Source organism: Coregonus clupeaformis, chromosome 5 (genome assembly GCF_020615455.1).
Source record: "Coregonus clupeaformis isolate EN_2021a chromosome 5, ASM2061545v1, whole genome shotgun sequence".
NCBI lineage: Eukaryota > Metazoa > Chordata > Actinopteri > Salmoniformes > Salmonidae > Coregonus > Coregonus clupeaformis.
Genome location: NC_059196.1, coordinates 39,155,948 through 39,178,825, shown reverse-complemented (window position 1 = coordinate 39,178,825; position 22,878 = coordinate 39,155,948). Strand labels below are relative to the sequence as shown.

The 22,878-nt window shown below is 44.9% G+C and overlaps 1 protein-coding gene across 1 annotated transcript in view; it reads left to right on the top strand.

Moving 5' to 3' along the window:
- The window catches only part of gbe1b (glucan (1,4-alpha-), branching enzyme 1b), a 271,934-nt gene that overhangs the window by 80,881 nt on the left and 168,175 nt on the right, over nt 1-22,878 (top strand). Inside the window, exons 6-7 of the mRNA XM_041876741.2 lie at nt 4,677-4,767; nt 7,859-8,068. Coding sequence (XP_041732675.2) covers nt 4,677-4,767; nt 7,859-8,068 — 301 coding nt within the window. The remainder of the gene's footprint in view (nt 1-4,676; nt 4,768-7,858; nt 8,069-22,878) is intronic.

Below are 22,878 nucleotides of genomic sequence, written 5' to 3'. Positions count from 1 at the left end.
CCACGGACGATGCAATCGCCATCGCACTGCACACTGCCCTATCCCACCTGGACAAGAGAAATACCTATGTAAGAATGCTGTTCATCGACTACAGCTCAGCCTTCAACACCATAGTGCTCTTCAAGCTCATCACTAAGCTCAGGGCCCTGGGTCTGAACCCCTTCCTGTGCAAACTGGATCCTGGACTTCCTGACGGGGCGCCCCCAGGTGGTGAGGGTAGGCAACAATGCCTTTACCATGCTGATCCTCAACACAGGGGCCGCACAGCACCCTCCTGTACTCCCTGTTGACCCATGACTGCCCACTCATGTCTCCAATTCAATCAAGTTTGCTGACGACACAGCAGTGGTAGGCTTGATTACCAACAATGATGAGACGGCCTACAGGGAGGAGGTGAGAGCCCCAGGAAAATAACCTACCCCTCAACGTCAACAAAATGAAGGAGTTGATGGTGGACTACAGGAGACAGCAGAGAAAGTGCGCCCCCCATCCACATAGACGGGGCCGTAGTAGAGAGGATCAAAAGCTTCAAGTTCCTCGGCGTTCCACTGACAACCAGAAATGGTCCCTTCACACAGACGGCGTGGTGCTGAACAAGACCCTCAGGAGGCTGAAGAAATTAGGCCTAGCCCCTTAGGCCCTCATATATATATATATATATATATATATATATATATTCTGGCTCGTTCTGATATTTCTTAATCCAGATTTTTTTGTATTTTTCATAAAGAAATTATGTGTGTTTTTGTTTTTTCTTACTGTTGGAACCAAAAAAAAACGAGTGTTTTGCTGCACCTGCGATATCATCTGTAAATCTGTGTTGACGACCAATAAACGTTGATTTGTGTGTGGTGAGAGCCCTAGCCAGACCTGTCAGTCGCTGCGGCACAAAGCCACCTCTGCAAGTCAACATCCTGTTTACCGTCTGCAGCCAGATCCATCCAGGCACCTGAAGTGGCCATTACCACTGAACAGACAGGGGAATGGGAGGGAGGGGGAGAGATGAGAGGGGTCACAGTGCTCAGGGCTGTGTCCCAAATGGCACCCTATTTCCCTAAATAGTCCACCACGTTTTGACCAGAGTCCTATGGGCCCTGGTCAGAAGTAGTGCACTACATAGGGAATAGGGTGCCATTTGGGACGCAGCTCTGGACTCAGCTGGCTGTCTGTCTGCTTTCCGTCTGATGTCCCTCTGAACCATTCATCACTATTAACACCAGTGTCGCACGTACGCACACACACACACACACACATACACACACACACACACACACACACACACACACACACACACACACACACACACATCAAATCACAGGGCTACTAAAAATCCTGCTGGAGATTGTTTGGATCTACTTTGAATTGCTTTAATTAAACGTGATCAAACAATGTTTTATGAGAAAAGATTAAAAGCACTGACACTCACACCAATTGCAGGGAATCCTAGACGACGATAGTTTTGCCTACTTGAGGACTTAGTGATTTTTCACCACATGTCTTCCATTGTAATGTGATGGTTGCCTCTCTCTCTGTAGTGGTACTGGTGAATAGAGAAGTGCCCACTGAGTCCCTCCTCCGTGGCCCAGAGTGTGTCCTACAGAATGCAGCATAACTTAAAGGCTTCGTCCCAAATGGCACCATATTCCCTATATATAGTGCACTACTTTCGACCAGAGCCCATAGTCAGCCCATAGGGCTCTATGTAGGGAAGAGGGTGCCATTTGGTACGCCGCCTTAGTGTATTCTACTGCATTTCAAGTAGGATCTGCAGTATTGACGGTATTAAAGAGGACAGATATTGCTGCTACGGCAAGCTGTGGAGTGCCTCTGTTATGAATGACGTCTCCACCTCGGCTTAACGTTCCCTTGTCCTTCCTTTTGGAATGGGAGGGAAAGCAGAGCAGCGAAGCACTCTTTCTGCCGATGCAAATTCACTCACTGCATCCCAAATTGCACCCTATCCCCTATGTAGCGCACTACTTTTGATCAAGGCCAATGGAAGTAGTGGTCAAAAGAAGTGCACTACGTAGAGAATAAAGGTGCCGTTTGGGACGTATTCAATCTGTCAAAGAACCAACCTGCAGCAGTTCAAGGAATCTGTACAGAAGGATTCTCTTTCTGTACGGGGAGAAATGTTACTGTCCTTGTTTCCAGAGACAGACATCTGCTTCACCTCAGTTTCCCCCGACCCATCCCCTGCCTCACCTCAGTTTCCCCCGACCCATCCCCTGCTTCACCTCAGTTTCCCCCGACCCATCCCCTGCCTCACCTCAGTTTCCCCCGACCCATCCCCTGCCTCACCTCAGTTTCCCCCTACCCATCCCCTGCCTCACCTCAGTTTCCCCCGACCCATCCCCTGCCTCACCTCAGTTTCCCCCTACCTATCCCCTGCCTCACCTCAGTTTCCCCCGACCCATCCCCTGCCTCACCTCAGTTTCACCCTACCCATCCCCTGCCTCACTTCAGTTTCCCCCTACCCATCCCCTGCCTCACCTCAGTTTCCCCCTACCTATCCCCTGCCTCACCTCAGTTTCCCCCTACCTATCCCCTGCCTCACCTCAGTTTCCCCCGACCCATCCCCTGCCTCACCTCAGTTTCCCCCTACCTATCCCCTGCCTCACCTCAGTTTCCCCCGACCCATCCCCCTGCCTCACCTCAGTTTCACCCTACCCATCCCCTGCCTCACTTCAGTTTCCCCCTACCCATCCCCTGCCTCACCTCAGTTTCCCCCTACCTATCCCCTGCCTCACCTCAGTTTCCCCCTACCTATCCCCTGCCTCACTTCAGTTTCCCCCGGCCCATCCCCTGCTTCAGCTCAGTTTCCCCCGGCCCATCCCCTGCTTCAGCTCAGTTTCCCCCTACCTATCCCCTGCCTCACCTCAGTTTCCCCCTACCTATCCCCTGCCTCACCTCAGTTTCCCCCTACCCATCCCCTGCTTCAGCTCAGTTTCCCCCGACCCATCCCCTGCCTCACCTCAGTTTCCCCCGACCCATCCCCTGCTTCAGCTCAGTTTCCCCGACCCATCCCCATCCTCACCTCAGTTTCCCCGACCCATCCCCTGCTTCAGCTCAGTTTCCCCCGACCCATCCCCTGCCTCACCTCAGTTTCCCCCTACCCATCCCCTGCTTCATCTCATTTCCCTGACTGTAGAGGAGAGAAAGAGAGAAGAGAGAGGAGAGAGAGCTGGTAAAAGGGAAACTTCCTCACCCCTCTGTTCTGTCACACCTCGTCAGAAGCCAATGTTTTTCTCTCGTCTGAAAGAAACGGAGACTGAGAGCTATATAAAGAAATAACTCTGTCTCAAAACAACAATAATGAAAAGCACGGGGCCTTCCCATGGATCCCATGGAGCAACAGCCTGCTGTTAAAAGGCCTGTCAGAGCTGCTCGAGTGAGGTTTGTGTTTCCCCATGGCCACAGCTTGTCTGGAGGAGAGTGTCAACAACAAAGACCAGTGTCTCTCATTAATAAAATACTTGTCAAGTCTGATATGAGGAAAACAAACACGATGATGCGGGTGCCGGCAGAGTTGTTGCTATCTAGAATACTACTGTCTCCAATTACTGGGGGGGAAAAAAAATCCCAAGTGTGTGTCCCAAATGCCATTCTATAGACATGGGCCCTGGTCAAAAGTAGTGCACTGTATAGGGAATAGGATGCCATGTAGGATTCTGCCCATGTGTCCAAAGTTCCAGCAGGTGATGAAATGTTGTAAATAAAGTTGACGTATATAATGAGAAACAGTAGTGGTCTTAGAACACCAAAACATACTTTAGGTTTGTCAGAAATGTCCATTTTGGTCATCACTGTAGAATCAATAGCACATCTGAAATTAACGCAGGAGAATAACGGTCAACAATCCTTCCTCCAAAGACCACTGAATGGAACACTGTAGGTTTGCACACATACAGATTCTGACAGACACCGTTCTCAGATCTAACATGAGAAAGAACATTGTACCGAATATATATATATATATATATATATTAGTTAAATGGGTTTCCATCGCATTTTCAACTCTAAAAAGTGTTATGTTATGTAGCGAATGTGCCCACTCTGGTCTTGGCATGTGCGCTCTAGCCAAAAGCTCGCAGATACAGTGTGGAGATTATTATGGACAAAAGAGCGAGATTATTTTTATTTGTCAAACGGCAGCCAAGCATCGATCATCATGTCACCAGAATAAGACCCTCCATATTTATTGGAAAGGAGCATCAAGCTCATCACCATGCACGTTCACCACCCTGTGAAGTTCATCATAACTTATTTAATCTGTAGCCTAATAAACTGCGTGGTTTCCCGAGTCTTAGTGGGAGGACCACACACCATGTCATCACGTGACTCCAAGTTTACTTCGATATGATGGTTATTATGTCAATAACTGAGCATAAAGGCGTTTCTCACATAATTCGTTTTTCGACACAAAAAGATCCCACCCTGTCTAGCATATTTTGTTTTGTAGACATTTAGAACATTTTCCGCCAAATTTGCTATTTCCATCAGGCCTGTGGTGACATTTTCAATCCGAAATGTACTTTACTCACAAAGAAAAAATAAGAAAAATTGGATGGAAACCTGGTAAATGTTTGTGTCACGTTGTTCAAATCATTTTGTCTGTTTCCTCTTGTTTTATTGATTGATTTTGATTTTAATAATTGTTTGATTTTCTTTTTCAGGGTACAACTGTATTCAGCTGATGGCTATCATGGAGCATGCGTACTATGCCAGCTTTGGATACCAAGTCACAAGCTTCTTCGCTGCATCCAGGTAAATATTATATCTTATTAACGTAGTTCTAACTGAATTAATTATTTGTCCCTTTGTATATGGGGGGAACAGCAGAGCTAAGTGATGCCATGTCAACTAGATTGATGATAGTGAGGTGCTACACATACACACACACACACACACACACACACATACACACATACACACAGACACACACACACACACACACACGCATACACACACACACACACACAGACACACGCATACACACACACACACACACACACACACACACAGACACACGCATACACACACACACACACACACACACAGACAGACACACGCATCACACACACACACACACACACACACGCAGACACACACACACACACACACACAGACGCACACACACAGACGCACACACACAGACGCACACACACACAGACACAGACACACACACGCGCATACACACGCATACACACACACGCATACACACGCATACACACACACACACACACATACACGCATACACACACACACACATACACACACACACACACACATACACACACACACACAGACACACGCATGCATACACACACACACACACGCATACACACACACACACAGACACACACACGCATACACACACACACACACACACACACACACAGACACACGCATACACACACACACACATACACACACACACACACAGACACACTCATACACACAGACACACACACACACACGCATACACACAGACACACACACACACGCAGACACACAGACACACGCATACACACAGACACACAGACACACAGACACACAGACACACAGACAGACAGACAGACAGACAGACAGACACACACCATTGTTCATAACAACAGAAGAGTAAGGCTGGTTCATCATTAAGAAGAATCTCTCTATAAACACATTGCCTCACACACACACACACCCTACACACACACACACACACCCTACACACACACCCAAGCCGAGGCCCAGCCAGGCCAGATCGGGCTGTATTCCTGTTCCAAAACGTAGCAAAAAGGTGCTGCGTTGTTCAATGTACATGTAACCAGGTAAAAAGAAAATCCCCACCTACGGTTCGCAATGCTCCCACGTAGGGAAATGGAGACTTCGAGAAGAGCCCTGTGGCTTCAGGCTAGTCGGTGTTGGAGAGTGGGAAATGTGGGGACTTGGTGTCCAAGTAGGCTACACGAAGCTATGTGTGTTGAACACGTTTAATCACAGGTAATACACTTTAAACTTGTTTAGAATAGTCCATTTGTAACTCCTAAGTACTTGTATCTGTATAGAACCGTCATGAAAGGGGCATGAGGGAAGACCTACAATATTACGTTTTACTAAGTGGTGAGAACGCCCGGGAGCAGGCGACGTTGAAGAGTAATCTTTAGATAATGTTGTACTTTTCTTAAATGTAGTTTTTGAAAATTGACTAAAACAAGCTGACAACAAGGGGACTGATACTATGATAGTGTTGTAGTGGCTGGTAGGGGACTGATACTATGATAGTGTTGTAGTGGTTGGTAGGGGACTGATACTATGATAGTGTTGTAGTGGTTGGTAGGGGACTGATACTATGATAGTGTTGTAGTGGTTGGTAGGGGACTGATACTATGATAGTGTTGTAGTGGTTGGTAGGGGACTGATACTATGATAGTGTTGTAGTGGTTGGTAGGGGACTGATACTATGATAGTGTTGTAGTGGTTGGTAGGGGACTGATACTATGATAGTGTTGTAGTGGTTGGTAGGGGACTGATACTATGATAGTGTTGTAGTGGTTGGTAGGGGACTGATACTATGATAGTGTTGTAGTGGTTGGTAGGGGACTGATACTATGATAGTGTTGTAGTGGTTGGTAGGGGACTGATACTATGATAGTGTTGTAGTGGTTGGTAGGGGACTGATACTATGATAGTGTTGTAGTGGTTGGTAGGGGACTGATACTATGATAGTGTTGTAGTGGTTGGTAGGGGACTGATACTATGATAGTGTTGTAGTGGTTGGTAGGGGACTGATACTATGATAGTGTTGTAGTGGTTGGTAGGGGACTGATACTATGATAGTGTTGTAGTGGTTGGTAGGGGACTGATACTATGATAGTGTTGTAGTGGCTGGTAGGGGACTGATACTATGATAGTGTTGTAGTGGCTGGTAGGGGACTGATACTATGATAGTGTTGTAGTGGCTGGTAGGGGACTGATACTATGATAGTGTTGTAGTGGTTGGTAGGGGACTGATACTATGATAGTGTTGTAGTGGTTGGTAGGGGACTGATACTATGATAGTGTTGTAGTGGTTGGTAGGGGACTGATACTATGATAGTGTTGTAGTGGCTGGTAGGGGACTGATACTATGATAGTGTTGTAGTGGTTGGTAGGGGACTGATACTATGATAGTGTTGTAGTGGTTGGTAGGGGACTGATACTATGATAGTGTTGTAGTGGTTGGTAGGGGACTGATACTATGATAGTGTTGTAGTGGTTGGTAGGGGACTGATACTATGATAGTGTTGTAGTGGTTGGTAGGGGACTGATACTATGATAGTGTTGTAGTGGTTGGTAGGGGACTGATACTATGATAGTGTTGTAGTGGTTGGTAGGGGACTGATACTATGATAGTGTTGTAGTGGTTGGTAGGGGACTGATGCTATGATAGCTGGAAGGACAGATGAGACATCACAGGGACACATTACACAAGCAGTGTGTAAACAATGATGCGTGTGTGTGTGTGTGTGTGTATGCGTGTGTCTGTGTCTGTGTGCCCTTTGGTCTTTGATATACAGGGTGTCACTGTGGTCTCTAAGGCGTCTGTCACCTCTGTAGTCTACGGTGTTTGTGGTCTCTGTAGTCATAGTCTGTGGTCTCTGTGGGGTCCATAGTCTCTAGTCTCAGTGGTCTCTGTAGTCGTAGTCTCTGTGGTCTCTGTAGTCGTAGTCTCTGTGGTCTATGTAGTCGTAGTCTCTGTGGTCTCTGTAGTCGTAGTCTCTGTGGTCTATGTAGTATTAGTAGCCTGTAGTCTATGTAGTCATGGTCTCTGTAGTTGCAGTCTCTGTAGTCTCTAGTCGTAGTCTCTGTACTCTCTCTCTCTTTCTCTCTCCAGTCGTTACGGGACACCAGAGGAGTTGAAGCAGCTGATAGACACCGCCCACTCCCTGGATATCGTAGTCCTATTGGACGTGGTCCATAGCCACGCCTCCCAGAACACAGAGGACGGGCTGAACCGTTTTGACGGCTCCGACTCCTGCTTCTTCCACTCCCCTCCCCGCGGAGAACACGCTCTCTGGGGCAGCCGCCTCTTCAACTACTCCAGGTATGCATATATCCAACTGTCGATCAGTCAATCAATCAATTGAATTACCCCATGTACTAAAGTGTATAACTACTCCAAGTACTATTCACCTACACAGGTACTATTCACCTACACAGGTACTATTCACCCACACAGGTACTATTCACCCACACAGGTACTATTCACCCACACAGGTACTATTCACCTACACAGGTATTAAGGTACTATTCACCCACACAGGTATTAAGGTACTATTCACCTACACAGGTACTATTCACCTACACAGGTACTATTCACCTACACAGGTACTATTCACCTACACAGGTACTATTCACCCACACAGGTACTATTCACCCACACAGGTATTAAGGTACTATTCACCCACACAGGTATTAAGGTACTATTCACCTACACAGGTACTATTCACCCACACAGGTATTAAGGTACTATTCACCCACACAGGTATTAAGGTACTATTCACCTACACAGGTACTATTCACCCACACAGGTATTAAGGTACTATTCACCCACACAGGTATTAAGGTACTATTCACCTACACAGGTACTATTCACCTACACAGGTACTATTCACCCACACAGGTACTATTCACCTACACAGGTACTAAGGTACTATTCACCTACACAGGTACTAAGGTACTATTCACCTACACAGGTACTATTCACCTACACACCTACACAGGTACTATTCACCTACACAGGTACTATTCACCCACACAGGTACAATTCACCTACACAGGTACTATTCACCTACACAGGTACTATTCACCTACACAGGTACTAATCACCTACTTTTCAACTTCTTCAAGTACTATTCAGCTACCTCAGGTCCTAGAAATAATATCCATTAACAAACTCTGTCCTAGATATAGTTTATTACAGATGTAGCTTATTACAGATGTAGCTTATTACAGATGTAGCTTATTACACATGTAGCTTATTACACATGTAGCTTATTACACATGTAGCTTATTACACATGTAGCTTATTACACATGTAGCTTATTACACATGTAGCTTATTACACATGTAGCTTATGACACATGTAGCTTATGACACATGTAGCTTATGACACATGTAGCTTATGACACATGTAGCTTATGACACATGTAGCTTATGACAGTAATAGCTTTTTTTGTGTTTTACTCATCTGCTGGAGTATGTCGAATGTTTATCTTCCAGGGAAAATTCACAGATTCTTACTGAATATGTTCTTCTACAGTATGTTAGATGTTGTTGAATTAAAGTAATTCATGATGTATTCATTCCACACATAATAGAAACATGGTTATATAACATGGAAGGTATTTTAACAAGTTCAACGTACTGTATGTTGTGTTTAAAAAAACATGAACAATTAAAACGTATTAGTCAAATAAAGACACTATACAATGACTGGCTAATGTACTGTACGCTAATGTACTGTACGCTAATGTACATAATGTGTGCATCCTTACATACTTTGAGACAAACACGTGCTGCAATACGAAGCTGTGGTTCTAAGTGCCCTCTGCATCCCAAAATGGCACCCTATTCCCTACAAACTGTGCTACTTTAACCAGAGCCTTGGTGGAAAGTAGTGCACTATGTAGGGAATAGGGTGCCATTTGAGACGGAACCCTTGTATGAATTCTGTGATCCTCTCCTCACAGTAGGATGAGTCACCCACTAGAGTTAGACATTTTAAATAATATTGCCTGGAGAAAATCAAACACTGTCAGATTAGAAAAAGGAAACTTTTAGCTGATTGGAGTAACCTTAATGTCAAGGCTAGACTTCTACAGTGGGTTGGAGGGTTTCAACAGGCTCAGTGTATTAAATGATGAGCCGCCTGCAGTGCAGTTCTCCTTTATACAGGCTACGTCCCAAATGGCACAATAATAATATGCCATTTAGCAGACACTTTTATCCAAAGCGACTTACAGTCATGCGTGCATACATTTTTTTTTGTGTATGGGGTGGTCCCGGTGTTCGAACCCACTACCTTGGCGTTACAAGCGCCGTGCTCTACCAGCTGAGCTACAGAGGACCACATGGGCCCTGGTCAAAAGTAGTGCATTATAAAGGCAATAGGGTACCATTTGGGACACACACATATTTATTTATCTGACTGTACTGTGCCCTAGGCAGGATAGGTCAGAGCTAGGTCATATGGCAGGATAGGTCAGAGCTAGGTCATATGACAGGATAGGAGTCAGAGCTAGGTCATATGGCAGGATAGGTCAGAGCTAGGTCATATGGCAGGATAGGTCAGAGCTAGGTCATATGACAGGATAGGAGTCAGAGCTAGGTCATATGACAGGATAGGAGTCAGAGCTAGGTCATATGGCAGGATAGGAGTCAGAGCTAGGTCATATGACAGGATAGGAGTCAGAGCTAGGTCATATGACAGGATAGGAGTCAGAGCTAGGTCATATGGCAGGATAGGAGTCAGAGCTAGGTCATATGGCAGGATAGGAGTCAGAGCTAGGTCATATGGCAGGATAGGAGTCAGAGCTAGGTCATATGGCAGGATAGGAGTCAGAGCTAGGTCATATGGCAGGATAGGTCAGAGCTAGGTCATATGGCAGGATAGGTCAGAGCTAGGTCATATGGCAGGATAGGTCAGAGCTAGGTCATATGACAGGATAGGAGTCAGAGCTAGGTCATATGACAGGATAGGAGTCAGAGCTAGGTCATATGGCAGGATAGGAGTCAGAGCTAGGTCATATGACAGGATAGGAGTCAGAGCTAGGTCATATGGCAGGATAGGTCAGAGCTAGGTCATATGGCAGGATAGGTCAGAGCTAGGTCATATGGCAGGATAGGTCAGAGCTAGGTCATATGGCAGGATAGGAGTCAGAGCTAGGTCATATGGCAGGATAGGTCAGAGCTAGGTCATATGGCAGGATAGGTCAGAGCTAGGTCATATGGCAGGATAGGTCAGAGCTAGGTCATATGGCAGGATAGGTCAGAGCTAGGTCATATGGCAGGATAGGTCAGAGCTAGGTCATATGGCAGGATAGGTCAGAGCTAGGTCATATGGCAGGATAGGAGTCAGAGCTAGGTCATATGGCAGGATAGGTCAGAGCTAGGTCATATGGCAGGATAGGTCAGAGCTATGTCATATGACAGGATAGGAGTCAGAGCTAGGTCATATGACAGGATAGGAGTCAGAGCTAGGTCATATGACAGGATAGGAGTCAGAGCTAGGTCATATGACAGGATAGGAGTCAGAGCTAGGTCATATGACAGGATAGGAGTCAGAGCTAGGTCATATGACAGGATAGGAGTCAGAGCTAGGTCATATGACAGGATAGGAGTCAGAGCTAGGTCATATGACAGGATAGGAGTCAGAGCTAGGTCATATGGCAGGATAGGAGTCAGAGCTAGGTCATATGGCAGGATAGGAGTCAGAGCTAGGTCATATGGCAGGATAGGAGTCAGAGCTAGGTCATATGGCAGGATAGGAGTCAGAGCTAAGTCATATGGCAGGATAGGAGTCAGAGCTAGGTCATAGGGCAGGATAGGAGTCAGAGCTAGGTCATATGGCAGGATAGGAGTCAGAGCTAGGTCATATGGCAGGATAGGAGTCAGAGCTAGGTCATATGGCAGGATAGGAGTCAGAGCTAGGTCATATGGCAGGATAGGAGTCGGAGCTAGGTCATATGGCAGGATAGGAGTCAGAGCTAGGTCATATGGCAGGATAGGAGTCAGAGCTAGGTCATATGGCAGGATAGGAGTCAGAGCTAGGTCATATGGCAGGATAGGAGTCAGAGCTAGGTCATATGACAGGATAGGAGTCAGAGCTAGGTCATATGGCAGGATAGGAGTCAGAGCTAGGTCATATGGCAGGATAGGAGTCAGAGCTAGGTCATATGGCAGGATAGGAGTCAGAGCTAGGTCATATGGCAGGATAGGTCAGAGCTAGGTCATATGGCAGGATAGGAGTCAGAGCTAGGTCATATGACAGGATAGGAGTCAGAGTTAGGTCATATGGCAGGATAGGAGTCAGAGCTAGGTCATATGGCAGGATAGGAGTCAGAGCTAGGTCATATGACAGGATAGGAGTCAGAGCTAGGTCATATGGCAGGATAGGAGTCAGAGCTAGGTCATATGACAGGATAGGAGTCAGAGCTAGGTCATATGGCAGGATAGGAGTCAGAGCTAGGTCATATGGCAGGATAGGAGTCAGAGCTAGGTCATATGGCAGGATAGGAGTCAGAGCTAGGTCATATGACAGGATAGGAGTCAGAGCTAGGTCATATGGCAGGATATGAGTCAGAGCTAGGTCATATGGCAGGATAGGAGTCAGAGCTAGGTCATATGGCAGGATAGGAGTCAGAGCTAGGTCATATGACAGGATAGGAGTCAGAGCTAGGTCATATGGCAGGATAGGAGTCAGAGCTAGGTCATATGGCAGGATAGGAGTCAGAGCTAGGTCATATGGCAGGATAGGAGTCAGAGCTAGGTCATATGACTCTGCCAAGTTGACCTGGTGTAGTTGACTGCTGACTGAGATGGGCAAGATCTGTCTCAGACATGCTCTTCAACCGAACGCTGCTTGCACCCGCCCACCCGACTAGAATCACTACTCTAGACGGGTCTGACCTAGAGTACGTGGACAACTACAAATATCTAGGTGTCTGGTTAGACTGTAAACTCTCCTTCCAGACTCACATTAAGAATCTCCAATCCAAAGTTAAATCTAGAATCGGTTTCCTATTTCGCAACAAAGCCTCCTTCACTCATGCTGCCAAACATGCCCTTGTAAAACTGACTATCCTACCGATCCTTGACTTCGGCGATGTCATTTACAAAATAGCCTCCAACACTCTACTCAGCAAATTGGATGTTGTCTATCACAGTGCCATCCGTTTTGTCTCCAAAGCCCCATATAATACCCACCACTGTGACCTGTACGCTCTTGTTGGCTGGTCCTCACTACATATTCGTCGCCAAACCCACTGGCTCCAGGCCATCTATAAATCACTGCTAGGCAAATCCCCGCCTTATCTTAGCTCATTGGTCACCATAGCAACACCCACCCGTAGTCTGCGCTCCAGCGGGTATATCTCACTGGTCATCCCCAAAGCCAACACCTCCTTTGGCCGCAATTCCTTCCAGTTCTCTGCTGCCAATGACTGGAACAAACTGCAAAAATCTCTGAAGCTGGAGACGCTTATCTCCCTCACTAACTTTAGGCATCAGTTGTCAGAGCACCTTACCGATCACTGCACCTGTACACAGCCCATCTGAAATTAGCCCGCCCAACTACCTCATCCCTATATTGTTATTTATTTTGCTCATCTGTACCCCAGTATCTCTATTTGCACATCATCTCTTGCACATCATTCCAGTGTTAATACTAAATTGTAATTATTTTGCACTATAGCCTATTTTATTGCCTTACCTCCATAACTTGCTAAATTTGCACACTGTATATTAATTGTATTTCTGTTGTATTTTTTTTTTTTTTGATTTTTGTTTTGTTTTACCCCATATGTAACTCTGTGTTGTTGTTTTTATCGCACTGCTATGCTTTATCTTGGCCAGGTCGCAGTTGTAAATGAGAACTTGTTCTCAACTGGTTTACCTGGTTAAATAAAGGTGAAATAAAATAAAAAAAAAAGACACACACACGCTCAAACCGTGATCTCCAGATCAGGTTCCTTTGGTTATATTCTAAAGATATTTGTCAATTCAGCACTAGAAGCTGCAGTAATGATCACATTCCTATATTTTTCATGGTCAGAGATAAGTTTCCTGCTCATGAAATCAATAATGTCAGTTACAATTTCAAAATATACCTCTTATTTTATTTTATTTTATTTATTTAACCTTTATTTAACCAGGTAAGGCAGTTGAGAACAAGTTCTCATTTACAACTGCGACCTGGCCAAGATAAAGCAAAGCAGTGCGATAAACAACAACAACAACAACAACAACAACAACAACAGAGTTACATATGGAATAAACAAAATTTTACAGTACAGTCAATAACACAATAGAAAATCTATATTCAGTGAGGGGGAAAAAAGTATTTGATCCCCTGCTGATTTTGTACGTTTGCCCACTGCCTTTAGAGGCCATGCAACACTCCCGTCTAGTTCTGGGCTGATTCCTCACCGTTCTCATGATCATTGCAACTCCACGAGGTGAGATCTTGCATGGAGCCCCAGGCCGAGGGAGATTGACAGTTCTTTTGTGTTTCTTCCATTTGCGAATAATCGCACCAACTGTTGTCACCTTCTCACCAAGCTGCTTGGCGATGGTCTTGTAGCCCATTCCAGCCTTGTGTAGGTCTACAATCTTGTCCCTGACATCCTTGGAGAGCTCTTTGGTCTTGGCCATGGTGGAGCGTTTGGAATCTGATTGATTGATTGCTTCTGTGGACAGGTGTCTTTTTATACAGGTAACAAGCTGAGATTAGGATCACTCCCTTTATGGTAAGGTTAAAGCGTGAGGAAAGGCATCAAAGTTAACATTGGGTTAGCTTACCGCCCTCCGTCGCCTTTTCTGTCTATCTCATAGCTATGCCTACCTTGTTCCATCGGTTAGAGGATTCACCTCTCTGAATCACTCACTTCATAACAAACACACTTATAAAGTTAGTTCATATCTGTACAGTGTATGTGTGTGTGTGTGTGTATGGTGTGTGTGTGTGTGTGTGTGTGGTGTGTGTGTGTGTGGTGTGTGTGTGGTGTGTGTGTGTGTTCAATGTAATGAAGGGACAGTGTCTCGACATTGTCATGAACTTGTGAAAGAAACGTCGGCCCAATTTTCTCAACTTTTCCTCACTGACATCTCCATGATTTAGTTCCTAAAGCTAGAACTTGTACTTTCCCTTCATGTACAAATCCCTGTATTCACACTTTACTCCCACATGATTTGGCTTTGTGTGTCCTGCCCATTTAGTTTTCTGTATAACCAACGCTGTACTAGTATTCAATACTGTGACTTTTACACTGCCTCTACCTCCTCTCTCTCAAAGGAAACATCCCTGTCACCTAAACACACCTCTCTTTGTGTGTGTGTGTGTGTGTGTGTGTGTGTGTGTGTGTGTGTGTGTTAGCTCTCTGGAATTAAACTGCAGCTTATTACCTTGTTGACGCTAAGCTGATATGGAAGGGTTGGCGGTACGGTCGTTGACAAAATAAGTATGAATTAATTGGGAGGGAAAGACCTAAAGTAGCTATGTTGAAGGTGACATGTTGTTCTAAGTTGAAGGTGACATGCTGTTCTTTGGGGATGTGTTTTGGACGTTTCTCAGTCCCCCCCACCCATACTTCTGTCCTAAATAATCAACTTTGACAAAATGACGCTGGAGGGAATAGCAGCCATTTTACGGGCTCCCGACCAATTGTGCCATTTTTTTTTTTTTTGCACTGATCTTAACTTTTTTATGTACATAATGTTTCCTATGACAGAAAATAGCTTCTGGACATCAGAACAGTTATCACTAACCTCCGTTTGGATGAGGACTTCTACTTTCAATGAGTCGGAGGTCGACGGACATATTGATTATCCCGGACCGGGCTCAAATCCCTGACACTCAGAGAAGGAGGGGGTGGAGCTAAAGAGGCCGGCGTGTGGGATACCTGACGAGACTACGTCGGAGAGTGGATAAACCGCCTCTACCCTCCGTTCTATTGGCCAACGCGCAGTCACTGGAGAATAAACTGGATGAGCTCCGTTCGAGACTATCCTATCAACGTGATCTGAAGAATTGTAATGTCCTATGTTTCTCCGAGTCGTGGCTGAACAAGGAAATGGAAAATATTAATTTCGCGGTATGTTCTATATATCGGCAGGACAGAACGGCAGCGTCTGGGAAGCTCAGGGGAAGGGGTGTGTCTTTTTTAACAGCAGCTGGTGTGCGATTTCTAATGTCAAGGAATTATTGAGATTATGCTCGCCTGGAGTTAGAATACCTCATGATAAGCTGTAGACCCACTATCTACCAAGAACGTTTTCATCTATATTCTTCGTAGCCGTCTATTTACCACCACAAACCGATGCTGGCACTAAGACCGCACTCAACGAGCTTTATTGACTCTTACTTGTTTTACCTCTTGGCCTTTGTCAGAGCTTTTTCCTCTACTAAACTAAATAAATCATATTTTGTATAATAATAATAATAATTAATGAAATTTCTATAGCGCTTTTCATCATCTCAAACCGCAACAAAAGCTAAAAACAAACAAGCAACACATCATGAGTAGCCTAGCTATAGTTAGGTCAACCAATAGAGGCCAAGTATTTGAGTGCATGCATCCTCCAAAGATGGAGAGGGACAGTTCATGGCTTTATTAGAGGGAGATGGTTGATGAAGATTGAGTCTGGTGACGATCTTTGTAAGGTTAGCTACTCTGGGAACCAACCTGAATCGTGTAGCCACTGGACATCTCCTTCACAATGTACCCAGAAAGCTCACCACACACAGTTCAGAGTGGTAGTCAGTCGTCCTCATTACGAGCCCTCTGCCTCAGCACTGCATTTCTCTACTGCATCTCCCATTCCTCTTTTAAAGGAAAACTTCACCCCAAAAAAATATATTTTCGTATTTGTTTCATTAGTCCATTGTTGATCTAGTCCCAAAATGTTTTGCATGTCAGCAATCAAGTTCTGAAGATCTATAACTTTCAAAATACAGAAATACAGCGGGTATGCTTTTTGCATCATATGATGGTGCTTTTTGCATCATTTGACACAACATGCATCATACTATCTGTATTTCTGTATTTTGAAAGTTATACTATATATACAGTGCCCTCCACAATTATTGGCACCCCTGTTTAAGATGTGGTCGAGGACTTCCAAAAATTCTCCTTTTTTTTTAAACAACATAGAACCCAAATGCAAAAAAAGAGAAAAATCCAACCTTTTATTTAAGTACATTACTTTGGTGTAAAAAAAAAAATCACACATTTAGAAAAAAAAACTTGAAATCATGTGTCCCACAATTATTGGCACCCCTGATGTTAATACTTTGTACAACCCCCTTTTGCCAACAAGACAGCACTTAATCTCCTCCTATAACTTTTCACAAGATTGGAGAACACAGAGAGAGGGATCTTTGACCATTCTTCTTTGCACAATCTTTCTAGATCATCCAGTGTCCTGGGTCCTCTCTTATGCACTCTCCTCTTTAGCTCGCCCCACAGGTTTTCGATTGGGTTGAGGTCTGGGGACTGAGATGGCCATGGGAGGACCTTGAGTTTGTGACTGCTGAACCATTTTTGTGTAGATTTTGCCACATGTTTTGGATCATTATCCTGCTGAAAGACCCAGTGACGACCCATCTTCAGCTTTCTGGCAGAGGCCATCAGGTTTTTATTTAAAATGTCCTGGTAGTTCAAAGCGTTCATAATGCCATGCACCCTAACAAGGTTCCCAGGGCCTTTGGAAGAGAAACAGGCCCACAGCATCACAGATCCTCCACCATACTTCACAGTGGGCATGAGGTGCTTCTCGGCATACTCATCTTTTGTTTTACGCCAGACCCACTTAGAGTGTTTGTTGCCAAAAAGCTCAATCTTAGTCTCATCTGACCAAAGCACATGATCCCAGTTGAAGTCCCAGTGCCGCTTAGCAAACTCCAGACGTTTACGTTTGTGAGTGTTAGTGAGAAAAGGCTTTTTCCTTGCATGCCTCCCAAACAGCTTGTTGGCATGTAGAGAGCGTCTGATGGTTGTTTTGGAGACTTTGTGACCCCAAGATGCCACTCTTTGATGCAATTCTGTGACAGTGAGCTTAGGACTTTTTTTTACTTCTCTTACCATCCTCCTCACTGTGCGTTGTGGCAAGATAAACTTGGGACCTCTTCCAGCCTTGTTTGTCACTGTTCCAGTTGTTTTAAACTTCTTAATGATTCCTCTGACTGTAGATACGGGCAAGTTAAGGCGAGTGGCTATTTTCTTGTAGCCATTGCCTGACTTATGAAGGTCGACACAAATCTGCCTTACTTGAATGGTGTGTTCTCTTGTCTTTGCCATGTTGACAAATGGGTAAGAGAATTAGGCCTCTGTGTCACGTCATATTTATACCCCAGGGAAACAGGAAGTCATGAATTACTAATTAAAAGTTCCTAGATACCCTGACCAACTTTAGCAACTACAGAAAAATATATTTAAAAAAAATCTATGAAAATTTTCAGCGGAATTGTTAGGGGTGCCAATAATTGTGGGACACATGATTTCAAGTTTATTTTTTTCTAAATGTGTGATTTTTTTTTAACCACCAAAGTAATGTACTTAAATAAAAGGTTGGATTTTTCTCTTTTTTTTGCATTTGGGTTCTATGTTGTTTAAAAAAAATGAGAATTTTTGGAAGTCCTCGACCACATCTTAAACAGGGGTGCCAATAATAGTGGAGGGCACTGTATCTTAATTTGATTGCTGACATGCAAAACATTTTGGGACTATATCAACGATGGACTAATGAAACAACACCAGGAGCTAGTTTTGGGGTAGAATTTTCCATTACGCTTCTAGCGGCTCTTCAATTGATGTAAACTCAAGTTTACTCCAAATCCGTCTTTCCAAATGCAGATTTAGGACACGGGCAGTGCCTAGATTTAAAAGGAAGCACTAGATGGACAACTGAAGGAGAGAGCCTGGTGGAGGAGAATCTACTGTAGATGGACAACTGAAGGCGAGAGCCTGGTGGAGGAGAATCTACTGTAGATGGACAACTGAAGGCGAGAGCCTGGTGGAGGAGAATCTACTGTAGATGGACAACTGAAGGCGAGAGCCTGGTGGAGGAGAATCTACTGTAGATGGACAACTGAAGGCGAGAGCCTGGTGGAGGAGAATCTACTGTAGATGGACAACTGAAGGCGAGAGCCTGGTGGAGGAGAATCTACGGTAGATGAGCAGAATTCAGTTGAACAGCAGTCGACATTAAAATGATAGATACAAAACTGAAAATAGAAGGATGTAAATTCAAAGTGCACTATATAGGGAATAGGGTGCCATTTGAGAGGCCGCCTGGTTCTCTTGTAAGAGCTGCGCCGCCACCAGATTCTTCATTGATATCAGAGGCTGGTTGATTAAAAAACAGATCGTTATTGTGACCAGGGTCTCCCGGCAACCTACTGCGATTCGTCTTCAGAAAGTAAAGAGGTAGGAAAGCCTTGGCGCGCACGCACACACACACACACACACACACAGAGAGAGAACTGCTAGCACACATATAAAAGCATTTTTCTGTCCTTGGGAGAATTTCAATGCAGCCCATGCCTCTTCCTCTCTCTGCTTGAGTTGGTATTCAGGGGAGACCTGCTCACTGTAGTCCTGAAGATACATTTATGTCTAAAGATCTGCAGGAGCAGAGCGCTGCTTGAGAAGGAAGGCAAAGGAAGGCGGAGTGATGTGCTTTGTAAGTGCAGCAACGGCAGCTCTGTTTGGCTCATACATAGCCAAGGTTAGCATACTGACTCACTGAGGTGAACACACTGCTAGAAGCTAAACAGCAGCAGACAAAGAACATCCATGTATGTGTACTAACCTGGGTGTATCCCAAATGGCACCCATATTTCCGTATATAGTACTTTTGACCAGGGGCCATAGGGAATAAGGGGGGCCATTTGGGAATACAGACGAATACTAGGGTGATACAGATCGAGCTTCTTTAAATCCTTTTAGATATCTACACTACCGTTCAAAAGTTTGGGGTCGCTTAGAAATGTCCTTGTTTTCGAAAGAAAAGCAATTTTTTTTGTCCTTTAAAATAACATCAAATTGATCAGAAATACAGTGTAGACATTGTTAATGTTGTAAATGGCTATTGTAGCTGGAAACGGCTGATGTTTTAAATGGTATATCTACATAGGCGTACAGAGGCCCATTATCAGCAACCATCAGTCCTGTGTTCCAATGGCACGTTGTGTTTGCTAATCCAAGTTGATCATTTTAAGAGAAATTGCCAAGAAACTGAAGATCTCGTACAATGCTGTGTACTACTCCCTTCAGCGCAAACCGGCTCTAAGTTGCAAAGAAAAATACATATATCAGACTGGCCAATAAAAAGAAAAGATTAAGATGGGCAGTTTTTATTGGCCAGTCTGAGATATGGCTTTTTCTTTGCAACTCTGCCTAGAAGGTCAGCATCCCGGAGTCGCCTCTTCACTGTTGATGTTGAGACTGGTGTTTTGTGGGTACTATTTAATGAAGCTGCCAGTTGAGGACCTGTGAGGCGTCTGTTTCTCAAACTAGACACTCTAATGCATTTGTCCTCTTGCTCAGTTGGGAAACCGGGGCCTCCCACTCCTCTTTCTATTCTGGTTAGAGCCAGTTTACGCTGTTCTGTGAAGGGAGTAGTACACAGCGTTGTACGAGATCTTCAGTTTCTTGGCAATTTCTGGCATGGAATAGCCTTCATTTCTCAGAACAAGAATAGACTGACGAGTTTCAGAAGAAAGTTATTTGTTTCTGACCATTTTGAGCCTGTAATTGAACACGCAATTGCTGATTCTCCAGATACTCAACTAGTCTCAAGAAGGCCAGTTTTATTGCTTCTTTAATCAGCACAACAGTTTTCAGCTGTGCTAACATAATTGCAAAAGGGTTTTCTAATGATCAATTAGCCTTTTTAAAATGATAAACTTGGATTAGCAAACACAACGTGCCATTGGAACACAGGACTGATGGTTGCTGATAATGGGCCTCTGTACGCCTATGTAGATATTCCATAAAAAATCAGCCGTTTCCAGCTACAATAGCCATTTACAACATTAACAATGTCTACACTGTATTTCTGATCAATTTGATGTTATTTTAATGGACAAAAAATAATAATTTTCTTTCGAAAACAAGGCCATTTCTAAGCGACCCCAAACTGTTGAACGGTAGTGTACATTTACATTTTAGACATTTATCCAGAGCGACTTACAGGAGCAATTAGGGTAAAGTGCCTTGCTCAAGGGCACATTGACACCTTTTTCCACCTAGTCGGCTAGGGGATTCGAACCAGCAACCTTTCGCGGTTACTGGCCCAAAGCTCTTAACCGCTAGGCTACCTGCCACCTGCCACCTGACATACAGTATATCTGATATGTCTATTAGACCGAAGTAAAAGAACAAAGGTAAAGCCGTGACCCTGAGATTAGAAGACCTTCAGTTTAGCTGCCTTCTCTTTTTACCTGATACCCCCAGTCTTTTACTTAGTAACGGAGGCGAATTTAAGGTTCCTCCGTGTGTCTCTTGGATCCTACCATTTAGGTGTCTAGCCTTCCAGACGAGACGGGTGTAGAATATCAATTATTAATAAATAACGATGACTATAATCCACTGTTTGCAGCTCATAGATCTCTGCTACGCTCTTCCTTATTTTTCATGTAATTACTGCGATGGGAAGTGAAAGAAGGAAGCCGTCTGTGGGCAAATCCACTGATAGTCCTCACTAAGACTGCGTCCCAAATGGCACCATGTACCCTGTGTAGTGCACTACTTTTGGCCAGGGCCCTATATAGAGAACAAGGTGTTGTAGGATCTGGTAATAAACTGTATCTTCCTCTTCTCTCTCTTCCTTTCATTCTGTCTCTGTGGAATCATCCCCCTTCACATATTATAGAGGTACCGGACTCTGGACACTGTCCTCTGTTGTCTATCAAATGAGGTACCGGACTCTGGACACTGTCCTCTGTTGTCTATCAAATGAGGTACCGGACTCTGGACACTGTCCTCTGTTGTCTATCAAATGAGGTACCGGACTCTGGACACTGTCCTCTGTTGTCTATCAAATTAGGTACCGGACTCTGGACACTGTCCTCTGTTGTCTATCAAATGAGGTACCGGACTCTGGACACTGTCCTCTGTTGTCTATCAAATGAGGTACCGGACTCTGGACACTGTCCTCTGTTGTCTATCAAATTAGGTACCGGACTCTGGACACTGTCCTCTGTTGTCTATCAAATGAGGTACCGGACTCTGGACACTGTCCTCTGTTGTCTATCAAATGAGGTACCGGACTCTGGACACTGTCCTCTGTTGTCTATCAAATTAGGTACCGGACTCTGGACACTGTCCTCTGTTGTCTATCAAATGAGGTACCGGACTCTGGACACTGTCCTCTGTTGTCTATCAAATGAGGTACCGGACTCTGGACACTGTCCTCTGTTGTCTTATCAAATTAGGTACCGGACTCTGGACACTGTCCTCTGTTGTCTATCAAATGAGGTACCGGACTCTGGACACTGTCCTCTGTTGTCTATCAAATGAGGTACCGGACTCTGGACACTGTCCTCTGTTGTCTATCAAATGAGGTACCGGACTCTGGACACTCAGTCCTCTGTTGTCTATTAAATGCCTTTTTGAACTCACATTTAATACACACGTCGTCGGAGAGCCCGGTTGGTCTCATCACAGCTAGCGCCGCTCCCTTCCAATACCTTATAGTGATGTTTAGTGTCTGCCATGGAGGCTATTATAGCAGGATAACAAAGAGAGAGAGAGCAGGGCTGCTTCTTTCATTACTTATCAAACTCTCCTGGTATCACAAGGACTCATTAGAGACAGAGGGAGAGAGAGAGACTGGGGGAGAGGGAGAGACGGGGGAGAGAGAGAGACGGGGGGAGAGAGAGAGAGACGGGGGGAGAAAGAGAACGAGGGAGAGAGAGACGGGGGGAGAGAGAGACGGGGGGAGAGAGACGGGGGGGAGAGAACAAGGGAGAGAGAGAGACGGTGGAGAGAGATGGGGGGAGAGAGAACGAGGGAGAGAGAGACGGGGGGGAGAGAACGAGGGAGAGAGAGACGGGGGGAGAGAGAGAACAAGGGAGAGAGAGAGTCTGAGGGAGAGAGAGAGTCTGAGGGAGAGAGAGAGTCTGAGGGAGAG